The sequence below is a fragment of the Cyprinus carpio genome, chromosome B7, assembly GCF_018340385.1.
Source record: "Cyprinus carpio isolate SPL01 chromosome B7, ASM1834038v1, whole genome shotgun sequence".
In the NCBI taxonomy this organism is placed as follows: Eukaryota; Metazoa; Chordata; class Actinopteri; order Cypriniformes; family Cyprinidae; genus Cyprinus; species Cyprinus carpio.
The window spans coordinates 6,947,516-6,973,423 of record NC_056603.1 but is presented as its reverse complement, the minus strand read 5'-3'; the positions used below and the strand labels follow the sequence as shown (position 1 = coordinate 6,973,423).

The 25,908-nt window shown below is 36.9% G+C and overlaps 1 protein-coding gene across 3 annotated transcripts in view; it reads left to right on the top strand.

Moving 5' to 3' along the window:
* LOC109093089 (protein mono-ADP-ribosyltransferase PARP15) overlaps positions 1-25,908 on the top strand; it is a 619,635-nt gene that overhangs the window by 11,324 nt on the left and 582,403 nt on the right. For 2 of the 3 annotated variants that reach the window (XR_006155068.1, XM_042726774.1), the window contains exon 9: positions 232-1,865. The exons of the other annotated variant lie outside the window; for it this stretch is intronic. Coding sequence is in view for 1 of the 2 variants with exons in the window: in XM_042726774.1 (XP_042582708.1) it covers positions 232-509 (278 nt within the window). In the remaining variant the exon portion in view is untranslated. Of the gene's footprint in view, positions 1-231; positions 1,866-25,908 lie in introns of those variants that run through there. 3 annotated transcript variants of the gene reach the window in all.

Sequence of the window (25,908 nt, the reverse complement as noted above, 5' to 3'; positions counted from 1 at the left end):
AGTTCATTGTCTCCTGAAGGTGCACAATAGCTGTGGGGGTAACAAACCTAACAGCGAGTAATGACACAATTGTGATTTTTGGGTGAACAGTCACTTTTATTCCATTGGATGAACTTCTTTATAGTTTAACAGTCTAGTAAACAGATTCCCAGCCACCATCAACCACTGATGTCTCATTAATTGTTCAGTTTGCAGACTAATTGATACTGATAACTTCTATACCTTTCTCAGCCACCTGCTACGGACATGGGACGTACTTTGCTGTGAACGCCAGCTACTCTGCCCAAAATAAGTATGCAGTTCCTGCAGCAGACGGGACTCAGCTCATGTTTGTGGCTCGTGTGCTAACGGGTTACCACACTCAGGGTCAGGCGGACATGAAGACGCCCCCTGTTCGTGTGGCACCTGACCTCTATGACAGTGTGGTGGATAATTTGCAGAATCCCTCCATGTTTGTGGTTTTCCACGACTGCAAGGCTTATCCAGACTACCTCATCACATTCAAATGATCTTCAACATAACCAAGTTGTCTTGAGATCTCGAAGACTTATAAACAGTGATTAGTGAGATAGTTGATTTTACATTTAAATGTAATAATTTAGGGTATACTTATATTCAGAGGGTTTGAGTTAGTTACTACACACCTTTTTTTTGCTTTAAGCTACAATTAACAAGTGCTCAGTAAATGTGAATGTATTAGTTATGTATATAATTCAGATTATGCAAATTAATAATAGCAAATAAAAATTTATGGTTTTCAGGAAATCTTGAAATTCACAAGAATGTATGAGCAGAAAATGTGCTATATTAATTGATGAAGCATCTGTAGATTATGGAACAGTATCATATAAAAAAATACTTGTGCAAACCACAGAAACCATGCAGCTATGATATTCAGCTTCAGGGCAATTGATTCATCACTCCAGGATAAAAGCAGGGCTCTTTAAAATTTGATTTGATTGTATTCCAACTCTTCCTTCTCAGTTCCCATGTCTGCTTCAGGCTCCATGAAGAAACCATTTGAAATTGTTTTGGATGAAATGTACAGTAGGAGTTTGTGCAAGTTGCAGACAAAGCAATACTTTCAATCATTAACCCGAGTACTTCTGGGTCATGTCAAGTCACCTTTATTTATATAATGCTTTTAACAATACAGATCATGTCTGTTAAAAATAATTTAACTCTTTATCTTTCGATGCCGTCCGACTATTCTCAGTCCTTGCATTGGCCCATGGGAAGAATTATGAACATAAAGCCAATTGTCTGTTCACCAACTTCTTCTAAGTTTATTATTACTTCCATAAATTATATAGTTGCATTGCAAGGGGTGGTGCAGTGATTAATCCAATGAGATACAGATTGCATATATGTTGTGTATGATAAATAAAGGATCTGAACATATAAGGAATAGTTTCTAGCAGAGGGATGCTTCAACCTAAAGGACAGACGAAACCAGTAACCTGGGTCAGAGAAGGGCCCCCACCATTTGAACCCTAAGTATCCTAGGCATGTGTGTATACATTGAGAGGAAGGGATAAGAATAGAGTATAGAAGGAGAGAGCACAGACAGGCAAACTTACAAAATATTTTGGTAGAGAGCGTGATATAACCTAACAGTGTCAAAGCAACTGAACAACATTAATTAGGAAAATAGTGTGTCAATAATGCAAAATGACAACAGTAAAAACTAATTTTTAAGTTATTCATTGAATTCAGTGATGTCATCATGGAGCTCAGTTCAGTTCTGGGAAACGTATGAATCCATGAAAACTGTCTATATTGTAACAAAAACATTAGTTTTTTTTCTCATATTATTTGGCTTAATTTCTACATTATCTGAAAATAATTTAGCTGCACATAAAATATTTTTATAGAGTAAGTATGTTTCTGAGCTATGCTTTAATAATGACAAATTTACAAATAGAATCTTAAAATCTCCCACTGACTTGACATTGTCAAAATGTTTGCAATTTGAAATCCACCAAACAGACGTTGTTGTGATGTTTGCTAATGAATTGTGATTGGTTTTTGGTTTCCTGTCGTTATCGCAAGCACCTTGAGTGCCTTACTAAAACAATAAAACAATAAAAAGATATTTCACCAGAATGACTGAATGTGTTGAGGTGTTCAAGGAATAGTTCATACCAATTACAAAACATTCAAAACTTTTATCCATCTGAACTTGTGCACACACGGTTTCAGAACTTTAATTTTCTTTTTTTATTCCTCACACAAAGCTATGCTGAAACAGAGTACTGACTTTGACTGATGTGGTGGATTAGAGTTGTGTCAGGAAAAGTGCATACAGGTTGCACACATTGGTGAGTTATCATGATCAAACTGTAATTTGTGGGTGACTTAAAAGGTGGGGGTGTGCCGAAAGGTGGGGGGCATGCCAAAAGGTTTCTCATTGATGAAACGAAATGTAGGGGGTGTGCCAACAGGTAATGCGAAAGCTGGCTGTTAAAAAAACAAAACAAAAAAAAAAAACTGGCGAGCAATATACTCTTAATCGCAGATTAAAAGGAAGCCATAAATTCAACATAATCCTACAAAACCTACTAATTCTTCCAAGGTAAAAATGGCGTTAATGCTATTAAGAATATTATTTTAAATTACTTTTGAAATTACCTTCAAAACTTCTGCATGGCGCGGGTTACTGACGTCATCACCACCGCAAGTTTAGGTCTTGATTTATTAATAATCAAAAACAAATTACAATTATTTTTCTAGAATACAAACGTCTCTTAACACAGTTAGTCGCACTAGTTGTTCTTAAGTTAAAGTCAAAAGTTGTATGTTAACATTAGTTAATGCACTGTGAAGTGAACTAACAAGAACAAACAACGAACAGCTGTATTTTATTAACTAACAAAGTTTAATAAATACTGTATCAAATGTATTGCTTATAGTTAATGTTAGTTAATACATCAATGTCAGCAAATGAAACCTTATTGTAATGTGTTACCCTCAAAAACTATGTTTTGCCTGATAGAGAAAATATATAGTTGACAAAACCACTACATTATAAAATTAAAAAATTAGTCAGAAGAGTTTAATAACCTTATGTTAAGTGACATAAGCAAACAGACACAGCTTTATCCACTAAAACATTTATTTAGCTTTCAGTTTCAGTTGCCAATTCAAGTAAAAAAAAAAAAAAAAATAATCTACAGCCATCACACCTGCTGAGCTCAAACTCACTCTGTATGTCTTCCTCACATCTGGACTGACAGACTTCCAGTCAATGATACCTACACAAGAAAAAAACAAATGTTGAGAGATTCAAACAAAAAGTAACCATAAGTAGAACTAAATATAAAATAAAAAAGACTGCAAGTGTTGTCACTAGCAGAAGCGCAAGTGTCTGAGAGTCTGCAGCCAGACCCTTCTCCATTATATTATAATACAACTGTACTGCCGACTCTGCACTGAGTACCTAAAGTACATATGCTTCCTGTGCATGTTTTCTAAAAGAATAGAATCACAAAAAAGGTGACTGGCACTCATCTATACCACAGGTTATACAAATTTTTGGTTCATGTGCATGTACAACTCCAACATGTTGGATTAACTTCAAAAAGGGTTAATGTCCTTCGAGTGCACTTTGGGCAATGGTACAGTTGAGGCATGAGGATCTAATACAAAAGACTAATCATTCAGAGTAAAGTTACTGGCAGTGCTTGTCTCCCTCTTCCACAATGTTGAGAATGTGCCTCTGAAGGAAAGTCAGTGTCTTTCTCAGGTGTGTTGGATATGCAATGTTGAAAGCAAAATACATACAGAAGGCTGTTATGAAGGCTTCACCAAGGCTGGTGCACTGGGACACGTCTTTTCCATCTTCTGTCACCACACTGAACCCTCCTCCTATGATTGCCATTTTACAGTCAGTATCCATCAGTTGTATGGTGGGAAAGGGTGTAGCAGGGTCCCCCTACTATACTCACTCCAGCAGGTGTTCTTAAGTATGGGTGTTTTTTGAGTACATCCTCCACAGACATTCCTTCCGTGCGTTTTCAGCGTCTCCAGGAGAATGTTCGTGCAATGTGGTCTTTAACAGTCGAGGTGTCTGGAGGTGTTTTCTGATACTCACTTTGTAGCACATTCACATGGGCCTCAACAGACACTGAATCCTCCCCAACACAAGTTTCCTTCATCAGAACAACAGAAACAGATCATGCTTAGACCCTGACAGATATGAGAAACATCTAAATACTTATTGAACAAGGTGCTTTAGATATAAAAAATAATAAAAACATTGAACTGCATAAACATTAAGATGATGGTCAGGCAGTGAAAAAGTGAAGTATATACAAAAAAAGATTTAAATATCTGTAGTACAGTATCTTCCTTACATTGACCTGCACTAAGTGAAAATGTCAAATTGATTAACAGTGCAAAAATAAATGATGCATATGGCAGTGTGCTTACATATGCTACAATAACCTGCAAGTGGTGCATGTTCTGCTTTAAATTTCCGGTTTAGGGATGTGTGAGGTGTGCTAAAAACACAAATTTGACTGATTGTCATTTTCCAGCAAATAAAGATTACAATATATTGTTACTACAATATCGTGTGTGATTATGTTGATAGAGATAAATCAATGAATTAAAAACAATGCAACTTACACAGTGGCGTGTGGAGATTCTAAGAAATCCACATGGTGATAGAGATTCTGAGAAGAGATCCACGTATTTAAATTAAACCCAAGTGTTGTTGAGAGATTCTGAGAAATCACGCATTCAAAATGTGTCTGAAGTCACGTACTCAGAATGTGTTCTATTCATAATGATAAGTTTCATTTAAAGTGTAAAAAATTAATATTTCATGGTAAGGATATGTCTCACATATATATCAATAAGTTTCATTTATATACTCAAAGATGTCTTTTAGTAAACTTCGTGGTATATTTCATATGTAATTTCACAGTATTTCTAACTGCGTAGTCAGCTGAGTCTGTTTTGCATATGAAGTTGAACTGCACGTATTGTTCTGTTGTATCAATATTTCTTAGAATTATCAGTATGATACTTTGAATCTAAAAAGAGGAAGAAGTCCAAAATCGAGACATTGACTAGACTATTTTTAAAGGTCAGGTGTTATTAGTGATAGCCCAGATGATGATTTATGTCTGGAACAACAGTATATAAGATAGACTCTGCAAAATAGAGTAGGTTTGACTTTCTGAGACTCTGGTCTCTCTATCTTTTCAGCTCACTTCCTCTTCTTTGGCTTCACTCGACAACTCTTAGACTCAGACTTAGAACCCTTACAGGTTTTTATTCAAATTCAGATATCTTGAAATTCAGATACTTTGATACTCTCAGATACTCCTTGACCGTCTGAATTGGATTAAATTTTGCATCAGTTTTTGGAGGCACCGCTGGGATAGATCGATCCGTTGAAGTACAGTTGATGCATCGCAAGGCAAGATAAAGAGAGGTGAGTTGCTCATCTAATTCTCTTCATGGGCTTCTGTTGTGCAAACCTGCCGAGTCTAAGAGCTATATCTGCGGATCCATTTCGTTCATTTTTCTTGACTGCAGCAAGAGAACGAATTTGGGGCGGTACAGTGGTGTAACCGTGTGTGAGGAATGTGCGCGCTCTGTGTTTGAGAATGGCGATTTGTGACATTATATGTGTTGTTCACTGAAGGGGTTTACCGACAGTGTGGATAGTTCTGCGTCGCAAGTACACTCTGCGGGGCTTACTGGAGGTGTATTGCGGGTGCTTTCAGGGCTTACTGAAGCACAACAGTTTTTGAGACACGCGATGTCAGTGATTACTGCAGCCTGCTGGTCAGATCTGTATGTCGATTCTCGTTTTGATATAGGCTCTGGGATGGACTTGGCAGCCTTGACACTGGCAGAATTCCACCTTGTGACTAAATTCTAAAATCCATATATTTTGACAATTGCTTGACTGTGGCAGAATACCACATTGTAACTAATTTTAACTCTGTATAATTGTTATAATTGTCAGATGGCTAATTAAGTTAAATGAATTAAGAGTAAAGAGAACACCAAATTTAACAATTTCATTAAGTGAATTTAGTGTATTTAATTGAGTGTATCTGAATTGAATAAAACTTTTTCTTTGTTGGGGGTGTCAACACACGAAGTAATGGCTCATGTGTATGTAAAAGGAGCTCCTAACGAAGCTCTCACTGCTCAAGTAGCGATGTTAGGTATCAAAAATAAAGAAAAGATTAAAGAGAAAATTGCTAAAGATGAATTTAAAGAAATATGGGGTCCGCGTAGGCAGTGTGAATGGGGGTGATGAAGGAAGTTAATGATCCTAAGAAACAAAAGAAATATGCACAAGTTTTATGTTGTTTGAGGATTGTGCAAGCAAAAGGTCTTTTAACATATCGCAATGGAAGAATAGTTTATGTGGATAAACTGGCACAAGCCGCTAGAGATGCTACACAAGATATGTGGGATTTATTAGACATTGTAACTAAGGAACCAAAGAGCAGATGCAGGGAGAGTTCCTAAAATTGATGATATCTATAGCTGGCAGGAATATGCTTCAAAACTGAAAGCAGCGATTACCAAGGCAGAGAGACATGTGACGAATGTTTCTGAAAACGGTGATATACAGGTTGCAGCTAGGAATCCTGGGGACCTGGAGGAAGCTGAGAATGAGTGGGGCGAGTATGTGAAACTGCATCCAAAATTACCCCCTATAGTGAAATAGATCAGGAATCGACGGCGGCTGGTCAAGTGGGGGTTTATCGATCTATGGGTGTGCGAGATTTGACTAGTATTGTAAATACACTGCCACTCATGAAATCTAACAGTACCAATTCTGAATTTTGGGATCGTTTGTGGGTAATGGCAAGAGCCAACCACCTAGCAGTAAAAGATCTGTATTCAATTTGTGAGCAAGTCTGCCCATCTACATACACGGGACAGATCGTTAATCTCACCCCTCCTTTACAGCCACCAGTGAATGCAGATGATTATGCAACTCAGTACAGAGTGCTGCGTACTGAAGTACAGCGTATATTTGGAAATGGAATTCAGACTCTCACTAATGTGACAATGATTAGGCAGGGTCCTAATGAACCATTTGTTGATTACATTGAGCGATTCACAAAGGCGCTGAAAGAATTTGTGGCAGCACGAGGGGGGCCTGACTTAGATTCTCCAATCATGCTCCATACTGCGCAGTCAAATATGAATGCTAAATTTACACAGTTGTTTCGTTCTTCCCTGCCAACGATAATTGACTGGTCTTCTTTCATAGCCTGGGGGACATGGGCTCAAGACATCGTGGAGCAACAGAAAAAGGGACTGGTTGCTGCGGTTGGCCAGCCCTCTGCTCCAGCATTTCGCTGTTATCATTGCCAGCGCGATGGTCACTATGCAAACAGGTGCCCTGATCGAAATTTAGAGCAAAATTTCAGAAAGCCTAGTTCCTCTTTTCAACAACAGCAGACACCAAAACCACTTCCTCGAGATCGTGCTAAAAATAACCCTGGAGCAGAGAAGCAGGGTGCTGACATGGAGGCTCAGATAAAACAACTCATGCAGCAGGTTGAAAAATTGACAAGAGCCCTTGAGAATACAGACTGACAGATAGTGGCCTCCATTTTATATGAACACGAAGACCCTCGTCCATTTTTGCTGTTATCCTAGGAGGCCAGGATAGCTACATTCTTGTGGACACGGGGGTCTGCGTCTCAGTAACTGTTGTTAATTTGCCTTTTACAAACAAACAAATGCATCTTCAAGGTGTATCTGGTCGCAGTCTTTTCACACAGTCTCTATTGATTCCTCTAATAATATATCCAATTGAACAGCCTTTTTGGGTGCAATTCTGGGTTGGAGAAAGCCAAGTTGGCATGGTAATGGGAATGGATATATTGAGTAAATTGGAAGCAGATGTTTTGCTGACTAGGGGTCAATTAATTAGACAGTGTTTACCAATTCCCATACAAGTGCTCCATAAAACTGGAACTCCTAAATTAAGCCTTGGAGCTATCACAGTTAATGAAAAGAAGTCTACTGATTCCTCAGTGATACAATATTTTTATGAAAAAAATTCCAAATTTGTGGTCAACTTTTAAACTTGATGTTGGTCTTTGCAGGATTGAGTCTTTGAATGTTTAGGTCCTGAGAGAGAGAGAGCTGCACAGGAAATTGTGAACCAGCTTCAGGAATCAGGGATTTTGGTAAGGTGTACTTCCTCAACGAACTTACCTATGCAGCCTGTGTCGCATCTCAAGACAAAGCACAACACTTGAGTGTACTCACTCAGTTGTTGAAAGCTCTCCAAGAGATGGGTTTCCTCTTAAACAAACAAAAGGTGCAATTGTTTCAATCGAAAAGTTACATTTTAAGGTCAAAGTATAGGTCGTGAGGGAAAGAGACCTCTTCCAGACCGGGTCATAGCCATTACTCAATTAAATAAGCCAACCACAGTTACTGGTTTAAGATCATTAATGGGGCTATTTAATTTTAATCGGATGTATATCCCAGATTTTTCTGATTTGGCTAAACCTCTAACAGAGGTTCTTAAAGGAGGCCTTCCGGGTGCTTCCCCTTTGGAGTGGACAGCAGACAGGGCTGAGTCCTTTACTATCCTCAAATCCGCATTAGCCTCCTCTCCCGCGTTATATCACCCCGACATGACAAAGACATTCCATGACTGCATGTATGGACACATTAAAGCCCTGCATTTCAGCCCGAGCCCGACGGGCCCCGACTTATTTATGCCCCTAGGGCCGGGCTTCGGGCCAATTTTCACGTTATAGCTCACATGCGGGCCGGGCCTCGGGCCTTTTTTGGGTTATCCTTCTATTTATATTTTTAGACATAAAATAAAAAAATGAGAAGTTGACGTCGACGATAGAAAAACAAACATAGAAAGACATTTCATAACCTAATACCATTCATAATCTGATAATTCAACCCGTTATAATTAAACTGACATACACTGTAAAAAATAAGTGTCATTTTAACTGTACAATTTTGTAAAAACGCTACAAAAAAAAAGTGTTAATAGGTTAACAGTAAGTTCCTGTACTATATACAGGGAAAAACTGTAAAAGATCTAACCAGACATTTCATGTAATTTTACAGTAAAATGCTGTTAATTTTACAGTTTTTAGAAAAAAAAAAAGAACAAATCAATGTATAATTTACAGTCAAAAACTGTAAACTGATATTCCCAGAATTCCCTGTGTGACGATCCACATTTGAAAGTATTTTGTTTAAATAATCATGTTTTTTAAATAGTTTTTTGTTATCAGTTGTACATTTGGGCTTTATGTTACATCTTCTGCTGTTTAATGAAAGTTTATTGAATTGTTTAAGTATCGTGTGTCACCATGATGGTGTTTTGTGTTTGCATGAATGACTTTGTGCACCTTCTATATATTAATATAAACTTCTGCTTGTGGCGAAGCTACTTGTGATGAACTTCGATTCTTCATGTGGCTTTCTCTTTTACCACCTGCATTATTATGGTGGTTGTCAGTATGTTAAATGTACAAAAAAACAGATTTTAATAGCAGTGTGCGTTGTTGAATTTACTGGTTTACATTAAAATTTTCTTGTTTGTAAATAACAGTTTTATACTGTAAAATTTACAGTTTTTGGCCGTAATTGTGTTTACAGTTTTTCTGTATTTTTTACAAAAGTATTCTGGCAACCACAGCTGCCAAAATTATTTTGTAAAAACTACAGGCTTTTTTTTTACAGTGTATTTTTTACAAAAGTATTCTGGCAACCACAGCTGCCAAAATTATTTTGTAAAAACTACAGACTTTTTTTTACAGTGTAGCCTACTGACATGACAGTCTCACGCGCGCACGCAAGCTTTTCCGTCAGCGCGACCCACGATTATACTTCACTTATATCCACTTATTGTAGCAGTAGCTATTATAGGCCTCTAAAGTAATGTAAATGTAAACAGCACAAGACCCTGCTACCGCAACTGTCAAGACTGGCTCGCTCTGTGTTTAGTGTCCCATCAGCAGCAGCAGCGAACGTGTCTTCAGCGCAGCGGGAAGAGTGATAGAAGAGAGGAGGACTGGGTTAACCTTCCACTCTGGAGGCTATTCTTTTTCTCCACCATGCTCTGTGACTGTTCTAACTTTTCATTTGACTGGACTTTATTTTCGTTTAACTGTTGGAAACTAATGGAAAAAACAATGGACATATTTTCTGTGGTGCATTTTTGAGGTAAGATAACCTGCAAGTTTGTTTTTAATTAATTTAATTTGTTTAGATTGTAGGCTATTTGTCATTTCGTTTGCGAGCGCTTTTGTGAGCCTGCCTCAGTATTTACATTTTTTTTTTTTATTTTACTCACTGTGGTTTAATAAATAAACATTTATTAAACTGTCTGTGTGATATGCTTGAAGTGTTTTATATATGGATTTTATTGTAGCCAAGTAAAGTATTAGCGTTAATTTGAGAGGTTTAATTGATTAAATATGTTTTAGGCTACTCGCTGTCGGCTTGGCTGTTTAACGTTAATCGTCATTTTAAAAAACAAAATGCTCCAAACATTTTTCTTAATCAACTTGATAAAGAAATGAAAAGAAACATAACACAAAACTGACCCATTTTTTAATTGTTGCAAATAGGGCAGGCTTCCGCTCTGTAATAAAATAAATAAATAAACAAAAACACGGGCTCGTGTCGGACTCGGGCTGATAATTCTGATGAGCTGTCGGACACGGGTCGGGCTAGGGCCTGAGCGTCTCGGGCCAGGGCCGGGCTCGGGCCTAGATTTGAGGCCCGTGCAGGGCTCTAGGACACATGTTGGCCCATGTGCTTATAACTGTGTGCTGGGACAAAGTAAAGTTGACAAAAGTTATGGCATTGTTGGGTATTATTCAACTTTGATTCCCTCTTCCATGAATGGACAGATGAATGGATAGATGCCGTGTTTGATGGCCTTGGACTGTGCTGAGTGGGCGTTGAAGATCACTGAGCCCATAGTAGGTTACAATCAGATGATCCTTCACTCTCCAAATCGTTTTCTACGCCTGCTCGCAGAGACAAAAATAAAGTCAATTTCAAATCAATGACATGAAAAATGGGAAACTGCCCTCATGAACCCTCAGCTCACTGTTGTTGCAGACAACCGGACAAATCCTGCCTCCCTAATGGAGGATGAGGGGAGGGCACACGACTGCGCTGAGGTAATTATCTGTAACAAAGGACATTTTGTCAGAGATTAACTGTTTTCAGATTCTCTGGTCATGTTCGTGGATGGCAGCAGTTTCTACGAGGGTGACGCGCTATACGGGCTGGGCGGTAGTAGAGGGGAAGACGGGCGATGTCTTGGCTGAGGGGTCACTTCGGGGAGGAAGTGCTCAGATAGCTGAACTGCATGCTCTAAAAGCCGCCTTAAATCTGGCTCTTAACCTAACTGCGAGTGAAAATAGCTCCACTAATGTAAATATTTTTACTGATAGTGCATACAGCTACCATGTAGTGCAGAGTTATGGCCCTGTTTGGAAACGTTGTGGTTATTTGACCACAGCGGGTACGCCAATAAGTCATCAAACCATGATTAAAGAAATTCTTGACACATGTGAGAAAATTCCACCAAACAGTGTCGCGGTATGTAAAGTCACAGGTCATAGTACATTCAATGAATGGTTGGCGAAAGGAAACTCTCTAGCTGATAAGGCTGCGACAAAAGCTGCAAAGGGTGTGGCACTTGAGGAAGTAGCTGTTATTTTCCCTGTTCATCCTGACTGCACGGGTTCAGAAACTTTATCTAAATTGTACACAACTGAGGATCGTGAAATGTGTCAAAAATTAGGAGCTACCTTAACTGAAGAAGGGGGGTTTATGCTCAGAATGACAAAGTCATTCCGCCTAGCGGATATCAAACTGAACTAATTGATTTGTACCACAGCATTGCACACCAAGGGGTTCAGAAAACACATGCTATGTTACAACAAACATGGTTTTGGCCAGAGATGTTACAAACTGTGAAGGATAGACTGTCCAGATGTATCCACTGTTTGCAAACGCAGCCATCATTTTGAAAAATAAAAATCCCAATTGGTCACAGTCCTCGCCCGCGAGGACCATTCACACATTTACAATTGGATTTTATTTCGTTACCTTCTGATCATGGGTACAAATATGTATTAGTCCTCGTTTGTAAATTTTCTAGATGCTCTGAAAGGGTATATTGGATTTTCAGTCCCTCTCATTGCACCATGGATTGGAAATGATAAATTTTCATAAAATAGGGGTATCTTTCCTGGGATTTAGGTTATAAGCAATGTCTGTATTTGGTATATGTGAGGTGACTGAGGGTCTAACCTATGTCAGGAATGCACTAACAGTGATTATTCATTTAGCCCGGATTCCAGAGAATAATACATATATATGTTTATGGCAATTAATTTATTTTACGATATAACAAATTAACCAAAATTCATCATAGTTGTATAAGACATATAAAAAGAAAAATACAAATAAGTCAAATTTCTTTCTAAAAAGGTCTTTGGGTTTTAACTGTACCTTCCCCTAAAGCTCCGTTGTTGCGCTCAGGTCCTTCGGGTCCATTAAAGGACACTTTGCAGGAGTATCTTAAAGTACTCACGTGCGCATTAAAGAATGCCCATTTCAGTGCCCTCAGTGCTCAACATGCTGGAGATCTTAAAAACGCTATATTCAACGTATAGGTTAAAAATCACGTATAAGCGGGAAACGAAGTGATGACACACAAAAATAAGGGAACTTAGGACCAATGTCCTCCAGGTATAAGGGTCCTTTTTCGGTGTTGTTGACCACTCCAACATCTCTTCTTGTTGAAATCGAGCCAGGCTTGACTCGATGGATGCATCTTGCACAAGTGAAGCCTCTGTCGCCGCTTGCTGATACTAACTCTCTCTCTAATGTGATTTAGTCCAACAGGTTCAGTACTTTATATCCAAGGAATGGCTGCTAAGGATGAACAATGACTAATTGTTTCCTCTCTTTAGGTTTACAACAATGAATCCACCTGGACCTATTGTGTTTAAAAAAAAAGAGATTTTTTTTTTGTTTATGTTTATGTGTACTGGTATTGTCCTGTTTAGTTTGTCTATGTGTCGTTATGTGTGTGTATTTCTGCTCCTACTATTCAATATCTCTAATAGGTACGAGTGCATGCTGTAACAGGAATATTCTGCGTATATTTACCACACACAACTGGTTCTAAGGGTGACCCTTTGATGTGACTTCTGCAACAGTGCAGCTCATTGACATTCTAGGAGTGGTTGCTGTGCTCGTGGCTGGACATCAGTGTTTCATCGCATCATCATAACATCACTCATTTACTAATTCTACATCACCTGAGAGACCTGGACTATAGTCTACCGCCTGATATATATATATACATTTGTAAATTCCTACATTAAGATGATTAAGATGCCTTACAAGATTGTTGATCAAAGAGATTCTTATTCTCCCATTTATACCAGTAGTGATGATGAGGAAATCTATACCTTGCAGGTGAAGGGTAAGGAAAGGTATGAGATGTTGAAAACGATCAACGAAAGTTTGGAAAATTTACAACATGGTACCCCCATATGATAAGGACAAATACCTTCAACTACTACCTCCCAAGGGCAAGAAGAGAAAGAATGATGATAGAGTTTAGAGTTGGGAAGGATGGAAGGCTGTGGTAAGTCCTCAACCCAGCAAAAGTCCAGGGGACACCAGGGGTCGAATTCCTTTTAGTGATTCTCGTCTGGCCATCTTGGTGAAGATCTTTGCTAATTTTAAGGTAGCTGGGGTTAGAGAGGTATCTACAGTTCTATCTATCTGAAATTGTTTTATTGATTTTCTATATTTTCATGTATGTATCATGATTTTTTTTTTCCCTTTTGAATTACTCTGTATTTTTGGTTTTGATTTAAGGAAAAGGTTGTGGTGAGTCTTTTGATAAGACTCGAGTGGGGGATTGGTGTGTGGAGATTCTAAGAAATCCACATGGTGATAGAGATTCTGAGAAGTCACACATTCAAAATGTGTCTGAAGTCACATACTCAAAATGTGTTCTATTCATAATGACAAGTTTCATTTAAAGTGTAAAAAATTAATATTTCATGGTAAGGATATGTCTCACATACTGTATAAATCAATAAGTTTCATTCATATACTCAAAGATGTCTTTTAGTAAACTTTGTGGTATATTTCATATGTAATTTCACAGTATTTCTAACTGCGTAGTCAGCTGAGTCTGTTTTGCACATGAAGTTGAACTGCACGTATTGCTCTGTTGTATCAATATTTCTTAGAATTATCAGTATGATACTTTGAATCTAAAAAGAGCAAGAAGTCCAAAATCGAGACATTGACTAGACTATTTTTAAAGGTCAGGTGTTATTAGTGATAGCCCAGATGATGATTTATGTCTGGAACAACAGTATATAAGATAGACTCTGCAAAATAGAGTAGGTTTGACTTTCTGAGACTCTGGTCTCTCTATCTTTTCAGCTCACTTCCTCTTATTTGGCTTCACTCGACAACTCTTAGACTCAGACTTAGAACTCTTACAGGTTTTTATTCAAATTCAGATACCCTGAAATTCAGATACTCTGATACTTTGATATTTTAATACTTAATACTTTGGTACTTTTTGATTCAATTTTATTAATGTTTTGATTAATATGGGCTCAATCCATCATAAATGGATTGTTATTAAAAATGTACTAACATTGGATTTATATTTTCTATATTTGAAGGTTGTTATTATTATCAATAACTTTATTTCCAAGTTATGATTTTTGGTTTCTGTTCTCTATTTTCTTTTTAATAAATTTACATATTATTACACCTTGACCATCTGAATTGGATTAAATTTTGCATCACACAGTCATTTCCTTTTATATTTCTCTGGAAAGGGTACTTCACAACCAGTCTGTTGGCAACTTGAATATACTATGCATTAGTTGAATTCCTAGCAGAAAGAAAACAAACTCTAAAATAGTTTTTTTTCATTTTGTCTAATCGTCTTCATAGTTTGTGAATTGATCTTAGTTCAGTTGTAATCGAGCGGCAATCTCCCGCTCTCTCTCGTGAGGCCAACAAGGAAGTGACTAAAACTGCAATTCATCGGCTGGCTGCAAAAGGGAGTCATTTCCATAGACTCCCCATGTTAAAATGCCCAACTTTACAGCAGAAAAAAAAACATGTTTACAGCCTGGTTCAAAAAATTATTTTTGTCTATATAGCTAATTTTGCCCTTCATGACAACTGTGAGCGGGGTGAATTTTTTTTTATAATTCATCTGTTTAAATTATATTAAGCCTTAAAGTTCTGCATAATTAAGGGTGTGGCCACTTAAGTGACAGGTGGACTGCCACTGCTGACACTGCCGTTGAGCTAGGTGGGCATGGCTTCAGCAACCAGCTCCCGCCTTTTTGCCCATTTTCAATTACCTGGGAGAGTCGCGCGGTGACGCGCTGCCAAGATGGTGACGGCCCGCTCTGCACACTTTGAGCTTCAAAATCGCTCTTCAGGAGTCGCTCGTCACGGACACTACGTCCATGTTTTTATACAGTCTATGGTTGTAATAGCAGAGGTGGTAATAATTATTATACTTACAGGATGTATTCTGTACTGTATTGCACAAAAAAGACGCCGATACAACAAACTTACAAACTACCAACTCTGAAGTCTTCGCCTTCGATGCATATGCGGTCATCGTTTTGTCTCACTGTACATATGTCTGTCAACAACAATAAACTAATTACTAAAGCTGCAAGATATTACGCAAAGGAAAAATTATGATCGTATTGTAACAAGCTATCTTAATATACATATTTGTGGTATATAAAGTATAGATAAACGTATGATGAATAATTACACCACGTCTTATCACCGCCACCTTCTCTTGTCTAAAGGAAATTACGTAAATGTATATTTACCGCTGATTGGCCAACACAGTAAAACTCCTTTCACCAATGAGAAACCTTTTGGCACGCCTCTACCTTACGGCACGGCCATTGCTCCAGCTACCCCTGTCTCCAGGAACATGTAATACTGCTTGAGCTGTAGTAATGATATTTCTATTAACTCTATGAATCCTGACATATGCAGTAATATTTTTTTATGGAACAGTTTGCCTTTATTTACATAGCGCTTTATACAATACAGATTGTGTCAATGTAGCTTTCTAGTGTTAAACAGGAAAACTGATACAATAAGTTTTATTAGTTAAGAAAATCTTTATAGTTTTATTGAGTTTTTTCGATCTCAGTTGACATTTGACAGCACTCCTTTCTAAATTCCTTCATCAAGTGAAACTTCAATAGAAAAATAGTCATTTAAAGAGAGAGGGTTTGTTGGAAGAGAAGAATATTGAGAAATCGTAATTGCGCAATAAACTCTGGCATGTTGTGTGGGAGTGTGAGTCTTTAAAAGCGAGAGTGCAGACCACTGTTAGACACACAACTGAGTGAATACAGTAGACAGTCTCTTGATAACTTCACTGGCATTGCTCTGCACAATACTGACTCAGAATGATGAAGTTCAGCACATCTGCCTTCATGCTTCATGCGATCTGCACAGCTGCACTGCTGTCCACAACAGAGCGTAAGCAGATTAACTTTTATTCATCATGCTTTCTGATTTTTGATTTATTTTATTTATTTTGCTTAATCTTTCGAGGTAATCTCACAGCAACTCTCTCTGTGTTACAGGTAGTAGTAAACCCATGCATCTACGTTGTCAATGCATTAAAGCATATTCAGGGCCAGCAATCCCTTCTGGAAGAATCCAGTCATTGAGGATAATTCCTGCTACACCACAATGCAAAAATGAGGAGATCATGTGAGTGTGAAACTTACCAAAGCAGCACTTCCAATACGGACACATAATATGCACTACCAATCAAAACCTTCTTTATTATTGCTTCTTCAAAAAATTTAGAAAACCCTGGGTTTTTCATAGTTCACTAAAATAGACACTTGCAGAATATCAAAGATGAGAACAATAACACGAGTCAACAGTCTACTAGTGTAATTGTAGCCTCTTCAGTCTGAAGTTAAGAACGGAGAGGAGTCTGTCGTCACACAGAGTAGCAACTCTTGAAAAGAGCTTATGTGGAAATAGTTTTATGAATTGTCTGCACTTTATCTATTGTGAAAAAAAAATAGAATTTACAATGTTTTCTGCCATTTGGCATTAAGAGTAAATAAAAAAAGGAGTAAATAGATATATATATATATATATATATATATATATATATATATATATATATACACAGACACACACGGTATATTATATATAAATATATATATAAAAAAATCCCTACTTTCTCAATTTTCAAATTTCGCACATAAAATTTATTAATTTGTAAGTGTCATATTTGGCACTTGGCATTAGAAGTTATATTACTAATAACAGTGGCATTTGAGAAGTTTAATACCACAGAAAAAAAAGTTAAATATGCCTTTTTCGAAGATGCTGTATATAAAAAACATATGGTGGCTTAATTTGCATGTTTAGAAAGCTGAAGCTTAGGCATCCATTACTTTCTGTCAATTTAATAGTTTTTTAATAGTTTTTTAGCACCCCCTCTGAACTGTTAAGCCTGCTTTTAAATGTAGGAAGAAATGCTTTTAAAAGTAGGCTGAAATGCCCAGCAGACAAGCAATATGCATATTGGTACTTGATTTAAAAAATAATTTTTCATCATTCAGACTTTTTTATTGCAAATGTAGGCTTTAGGCCTACTTGCAAGATTCAAAAATGACTTGTAATTCATTATATATTTCTACAGCTTTGTTGTTGTTGTTTTTTGTTTTGTTTTTTGTTTTTTACTGGCCTCTTTTCGCTTTTTTTATCCATTTTTTTATCTATTATTTTTGCCCGCATATCTCCAACAAAATATTTGTAGGCCTACTGTACCATAATGTCTGCCTATTTTAATGTCATAAAAATAAAGTCATCGCCTGAGTAAATTGTACCACTATAGAATTGTGACTGCAAAAGTAGTGTAGTAATTTAGGAGGTGAAAATACTGTGAAATTACCAGTGGTGGAAATTTGTACTTAAGTACAAGTACTGTTACGTTGCTAAAGTAATACTCAGTGATGTCAAAACAGTACTTAAAGGGATACTACACCCTAAAATGAAAATTTTGTCATTAACCACTTACTCCCATGTCGTTCCAAATTCATAAAAGATTTGTTCATCTTTGGAACACAATTTAAGATATTTTGGATGAAAACCTGGAGGCTTGAAACTGTCCCATAGACTGCCAAGTAAATAACAGTGTCAAGGTCCATAAAAGAAAACAAAAATAACGACTTTATTCAATAATTCCTTTGTCAATGGTCTGATGGAATGACACAGAGGAGACCTTTGAATAAAGGAATTATTGAATAAAGTTGTTATTTTTTTGTTTTCTTCACTTACAAAAAGTGTTCCCATAGCTTCATATAACCCAGCTTGCATGTCTGATGGCAGCTGGAGTATTCTGACGACAACTTTCATACCTTTTCTGGACCTTGACACTGCTATTTACTTGGCAGTCTATGGGACAGTCGCAGGCCTCCCGGTTTTCATCCAAAATATCTTAAATGGTGTTCCAAAGACGAACAGAGCTTTTACAGGTTTGGAATGACATGGGGGTAAGTGATCAATTACAACATTTTCATTTTGGGGTGGAGTAACCCTTTAAGTAAAAGTACAAAGTACTCCTCTCAAAAACTACTCAAGAGTACTAGTTACTAGTTACTTTTTAGCTGGCAATATTTAATTACCAAAAGATATTCATATCAAAGATCTATGTGGATAATAGCAACTTTGAACAAAACCCACTTTTATCTTATTGAAGTACGTGAATTAGTGGTCATGATACAGGAATTTTTAACTTCAATACCTTGGTTGGATAGGAGTGGTTAAAGGGTTCCTATTTTCCTTTTTTTCAAAGTCTTGATTTCATTTTGGGGGGTGTACTAGAACATGCTCTCATGCTTGGTGGTTCGAAAAACGTGTTATTTTTCACATCATTTACATTATTACAATACCTTTCTCCCCAACCTGGCCCAAACGGCTCGATTAGTTCCAGGTTTGATGAAGGCTCGCCTTCCGAGAACTGAAATGTGTTGTGATTGGTTAGCTGTCCCAGTGCATTGTGATTGGCGAACAGCTCAGACGGTGTTTCAGTACTGCCCTGCCCCTTGCCAACGCAGCAAGTTCCCTCTGCTCCGGTATAGTTAAGGATGGCATCAATATTGTCATATCAATTTGAGCCGAATTCAGACCCTGAGAATATTAAACAAGAGGATCTTGCAGGACATAGCAAGACATATTAGAGTGGTAACGTTATTGTTGTTTTTTTGGCTAAATCATGTTTTAGATAGGATGTCAACAACCGCTTAAAAACAACAGCATTTCCTATGTACAGATAAGTGCAACAGTAATATGTATTACATCACAGAAACGGCATTCAACTTATACTTTGAAATGTAAATAACACACACAACAAAAAATAAAGCAGCACACTTACAGGCTGTGATGCAGATACAGCAGATTGTCCCGACAAAGTGGGAACTGCTCCGTCTTTTAGCAAAAGCTTTTGAGTGAAACCAGCACTGTATATAGTAGTATCTGATCATTCACCAGCTGTTGAACTTATAACTTTACAAAAGCAACTCCAAAACATCACCAATGGTCCTTTAGCCCTGGTCTCTTAAAGGGGTCATATGATGTGATTTAAATTTTTTCTTTCTCTTTGGAGTGTTACAAGCTCTTGGTGAATAAAGAAGATCTGTAAAGTTGCAAAGACTAAAGTCTCAAATCCAAAGAGATATTCTTTATGAAAGTTAAGACTCGTCCACGCCCCCCTGAAACGGCTCTTTCTAACACGCCCACACATATCTACATCAGTATGTGGGAAGATTTGCATAACACCACCCAGATGTTCACACAAAAAAAGAAGGCATACCTTCTATTCTCGTTGTAGTATTGTTGTTGCCGCCATAAGTTGAAACGGCCTTCAACTTATACTTTGAAATGTAAATAACACACACAACAAAAAATAAAGCAGCACACTTACAGGCTGTGATCCAGATACAGCAGATTGTCCCGACAAAGTGGGAACTGCTCCGTCTTTTAGCAAAAGCTTTTGGGTGAAACCAGCACTGTATTCCCTCATGACTCACCTCAAAACTTGACGCTACAGCAGCACTTCTTTGTCGTCGTCTTGTCCGATGCACTTAATTAAGCGTTTTAACCATGACTTCGCCCCTCCCCACACCCCAGCCATTTTCGTAGGCGGGATTTATTTTAATGATATTCTAATAGGCCACTTTGTGACATCACAAACCCCAGTAAACAATGCTGTAGTCCAAACGAGCTGTTTGTTGTAGTTCTTGAAAAGGGATTTTTTTTTTAAACAAAATATCTCCCTTTGGAGTGGACTTTGAGATTTGTAGATCTTTTTTTATGCCCAAAACATACACACTACACACTGACTAAAATTCAAAAAGTGAAAAAGCATAATAAAACCCCTTTAAGAATATCTGCTTGTTACGTCTGACATCATGCTTCCCCATCTCTGGGTCCTAACGCCCCCCAAAAAACAAACAAACTGTGCATATACACACTCATGATGTCATGTAATACTGAAAAAATTATAACCCTAACCTTTATCTCCATACTGAAATCCCAAATGGCCTGACAGTGATTCAGCTAAAATATAAGTGTCTGAGACACTGTGAGAACATTTTTAAATGCTTAGCTTAGATGTGTAATATTAATTAAACAGTGCTCATAAATGTCTTCTGAGATAGTATTCTCAAGTGAAATGAGTAAAGGCTTGGACCCGAAAAAAGAAGTCCTTACGTCATGACTTAACAAGATGATTCTCCCAAGCCATCAAACTTACGTCATCAAAGCATGAATACCATTCCAGAGCGGAAGCGATGGTAGAAATCTTTTCCCAGTGTACTGACTTGCATGGTTCAGTTGTTAGCCATAAGACTCATACTGTGCGCTAAAAAAGCAAGTAGGGTTATTTTTAATTTTTAAGATGTACAATCATTTTCAATACCATTGGCAAAACTACCACATACTGTATACTGCCATAAAGATATTTTAATATTTACATTATTTTTTTGTCCATCCATTTTTTCAAGGCACTCATTATTTCAAACTTTGAAATGGTTTAATCCAAGTCTTCTAAAAAGAAACATTCACTTTATACGATGAACAGATGTATATATATATATATATATATATATATATATATATATATTATATATATATATATATATATATATATATATATACATATATATATATATATATATATATATATATATATATTATATATATATATATATATATATATATATATACATATACATATATATATATATATATATATATATATATATATATATATATATATATATATATATACTCCTGAACTTCTATGAAACGTCAATCACTAATATTTTTTTTTAAACAATGACACTACATACATTACATTACATTACAATACATTTTTCAACTAAAATAGGCTATTATTGCAAACATATAGCCTATGAATGAAAGAAAATGCTAATTTTTCAATTAAAGAAAACTTCTGGTGCTTGGATTTCTGCTTCAATTAAATAAGGTCCAAATTTCAGAATGCTCTAGAAGTTACATTTTTTTTTATGTATTTTTCCTCCTCTATTTATTTAGCATTAATTTACAATAGTGAAAGAATCTTCCCATAGGTAGATTAAATGCTTTCCTGCTGGGCTCATGATCAAGAAGTTGCATTCGGACGTTCGCATGAGTCCTGCTTGTTGTGAAGCAGGAGCAGCCAACAGAGGATTCCGCTTGGTCTTAAAGCCTTCATCAACCTTTAGCAAAGTTAACAAAATATGTTGTGTACGGCAGTGCGCCTGAGGCTGTTAATCCATAATTTATGGTCATAAAGACAGAAGCAAAAAATAATTCAAAACTGTAAAGCTTTTGCAAAATAAAGAAAACAACCAGGATGCTGCTTAATTTCTGCAGTCTCGCATTCTTTCTGTAAACTTAGGAGCATGTCACAATGTCCCTCAGCACATTTTTTTCTTTCGTGTTTTTTAATCTGTAAACGATTTAAGTGAAATATATTTTGTGTATAGGCAAAGTTAAATTCAGTCCGTATTCTGGAGAAACCTATGCAGTACCTCATGCAGTCGGCTCAACCGGAATTGAAAGTTACTGATGTACGCAGTAACACATGATCTGATTGGTCATTTCTTCCTAACACCAAGGCTGCATTTTTGATCCAAAATATAGTAAAAACAGTAATATTGTGAAATATTTTCACAATTTAACATATGTGACCCACGCTGCACTGGCCAATTTTGAGCTACAGACAAAAAAGTGAAACATTTTGGTCAAATTTTGGGTTTTCACAAAAATTGGCTCATTAAGCCCTCGTCTAGCAATCCTAATGTAAACAGAACTTAAACATCTAAAATGATCTTTATTTGTATGTTTTCTGAGAGGAGTATCTTTTACTCTGCTTACTTCTTGCACTGCCACTGACTGACATATGAATCGTCCTCATAAAGGTGCTTCCACCAGCCGATACATACACATACTGTATACACAAAATTACAGTATTTAAGTCTATTCACGCAAACATAATCAGTTATGTCTTAAGTGAACGTTTGGGGAACTGTTGGGGAAAAACATCTGATGTGTAACATTATATTAGATCTATGCAGTACAGTAGGTCTTAAAGGGATACTCCACCCCAAAGTGAAAATTTTGTCATTATCACTTACCCCCATGTCTTTCCAAACCTGTAAAAGCTTCGTTCGTCTTCGGAACACAATTTAAGATATTTTGGATGAAAACCATAAGGTTTGTGACTGTTCCATAGACTGCCAAATATAATATACTGTCAAGGTCCAGAAAAGTATGAAAAGCATCATCAGAATAGTCCATCTGCCATCACTGGTTCAACCGTAACGTTATGAAGCGACGAGAATACTTTTTGTACGTGAATAAAACTAAAATGACAACTTTATTCAACAATTTGTTTCCTCTGTGTCTCTCCACATCACCGTAGCACCATTTTGGAGAATATGTGCTGAATGCCGGCAGCTTACACTTTTCACAGATGAAATAAAAATAACAAATTTTTTCACATTTGCTCATTATGAGTTATTTTGCTAGCACAGGTCACATATTTTAAAATGCAAAAACTATGAAATATTTTAATTCAGGATTCTTCGAAAAACGAAAGTTCAAAAGAACAGCCTTTATTAGAATTATAAATGCCTTTACTATCACTGTTGATCTATTTAATGCATCCTTGCTGAATAAAAGTATTAATTTGTTGTTGTTGTTCTCTCTCTGTGAAACCAATACATGACCGATATGGTCCTTCACTGGAGATTGCACTGCTTGCTCGATACATTGCTTCAAAGCTTCAGGGCCTCTACTGATACCCACACTTGTGGTCTTTGCACTTAACCACGTGTCTAATAACAGGATGTATTTCCTGTATTTAGCCCAAGTGTTGAAGACCGCAAGTTAGTGTGATAAACTTTTTGATTAACCAATGGGACACACTTTTTCAGAGTTTTATTTACTCATTCAGCAAATAATGTTAATACTTCACACTTTAAAATAAACTTGTACATTTCTATTCAGTTGTAGCCTATGAATGATAATTTAGTTGTGGTGCTTCTAATTAAGTGCTAAAAAGCAGATGCAAACATTTTACAAAATACATATGTGCATCTTTGTACAAATAAAATGTGCAACGGTTTTCATTTTACAGAAGTTATATGTTAATTACATTAACTGCAAAGTTTTCTTCAATAAGTAGCCTAGAGACCGCTACCTCAGTGTGGACTATCAGTCTTCACTCACTTGAGCCCCCAGTTGTTTTGCTTTTTTATTGTTCTTTATATCATAACTTGGGTTTCACAAGTATATTTCTTGTCTCGCTTGTCTCTTTTCTTTTCTTTAAATGATGGTTGACAGCGCCAATGAAGATGGGTGATCTGAAACTGTAAGGTTTAAATAATCCAGTTAAGCATAATAAGGTTCTGATTAATCTTTAAAAAAAAAAAATTAAAGAAAATTTTGTGTTTCTTCAAGAAACTCATCTCTGTTCTTCTGACTATTTTAGATTAAAAAACTACTGGGTGGGGCAACCTTATCACATTTTCAATTGAAGTCTAGGGGTTGTGACATTCTGGAAGATAAATCAACTCTATTTGTGGGATCACCAGTTATTGCAGAGCATAAGGGCATAATTATGATAATGTTACAATTATTACCTCTTTTGTGTCATGTACACTTGACCTTCTGTCTCTTTCATTAGTCCTGAGTGGAGATTTTAGCTGTGTGATGAGTCCACAAATTTGACAGGTCTTCAAAAAAGGTTAGATCTCTTTCAAATTTTGTAGCGATTATGCAATCTTTCCTGCATAACAAGTAACTGTGATGCGTTTAGCTTTTTAAACCCTTCGAGAAGGAAAGTGTTTCTTTCTCAAGTACATCTATCTACTACAATCACAAACTGTTTTTTTTTTTTTTTTTCTAGATAAGAAACTTCTTATTTATCTTCAGGATTGCTCATATGAAAATATAGTAGTATCTGATCATTCACCAGCTGTTGAACTTATAACTTTACAAAAGCAACTCCAAAGCATCACCAATGGTCCTTTAGCCCTGGTCTCTTAAAGGGGTCATATGATTTGATTTCAGTTTTTTCTTTCTCTTTGGAGTGTTACAAGCTCTTGGTGAATAAAAAAGATCTGTAAAGTTGCAAAGACCAAAGTCTCAAATCCAAAGAGATATTCTTTATGAAAGTTAAGACTCGTCCACGCCCCCCTGAAACGACTCTTTCTAACACCCCCCCACATCTCTACGTCACTATGTGGGAAGATTTGCATAACACCACCCAGATGTTCACGCAAAGAAAGAAGTTGTGCCTTTTATTCTCGTTGTAGTATTGTTGTTGCCGCCATAAGTTGAAACAGCCTTCAACTTATACTTTAAAAATGTAACTAACACACACAACAAAAAATAAAGCAGCACACTTACAGGCTGTGATGCAGATACAGCAGATTGTCCCGACAAAGTGGGAACTGCTCCGTCTTTTAGCAAAAGCTTTTGGGCAAAACCAGCACTGTATTCCCTCATGACTCACCTCAAAACTTGACGCTACAGCAGCACTTCTTTGTCGTCGTCTTGTCCGATGCACTTAATCAAGCATTTTAACCATGACTTCGCCCCTCCGCAACCCCCCAACCATTTTCGTAGGCGGGATTTATTTTAATCATAATCTAATGGGCCACTTTGTGACATCACAAACCCCGGAAAACAATGCTGTAGTCCAAATGAGCCATTTGTTGTAGTTCTTGTAAAGGGATTTTTTAAAAATGAAATATCAACCTTTGGAGTGGACTTTGAGATTTGTAGATCTTTTTTTATGCCCAAACATACACATGACACACTGACTAAAATCCAAAAAGTGAAAAAGCATAATAGGACCCCTTTAAGAATATCTGCTTGTTACGTCTGACATCATGCTTCCCCATCTCTGGGTCCTAACGCCCCCCAAAAAACAAACAAACTGTGCATATACACACTCATGATGTCATGTAATACTGAAAAATTATAACCCTAACCTTTATCTTCATACTGAAATCCCAGATGGCCTGACAGTGATTCAGCTAAAATATTAGTGTCTGAGACACTGTGAGCACGGAGTCTGTTGTGTGCACAGAACATTTTTAAATGTTAATATATTAATTAAACAGTGCTCATAAACAGCTGCTGAGATAGTATTCTCAAGTGAAATGAGTAAAGGCTTGGGCCCGGAAAAAGAAGTCCTTACGTCATGACTTAACAAGATGATTCTCCCAACCCATCAAACTGACGTCATCAAAGCATGAATGCCATTCCAGAGCGGAA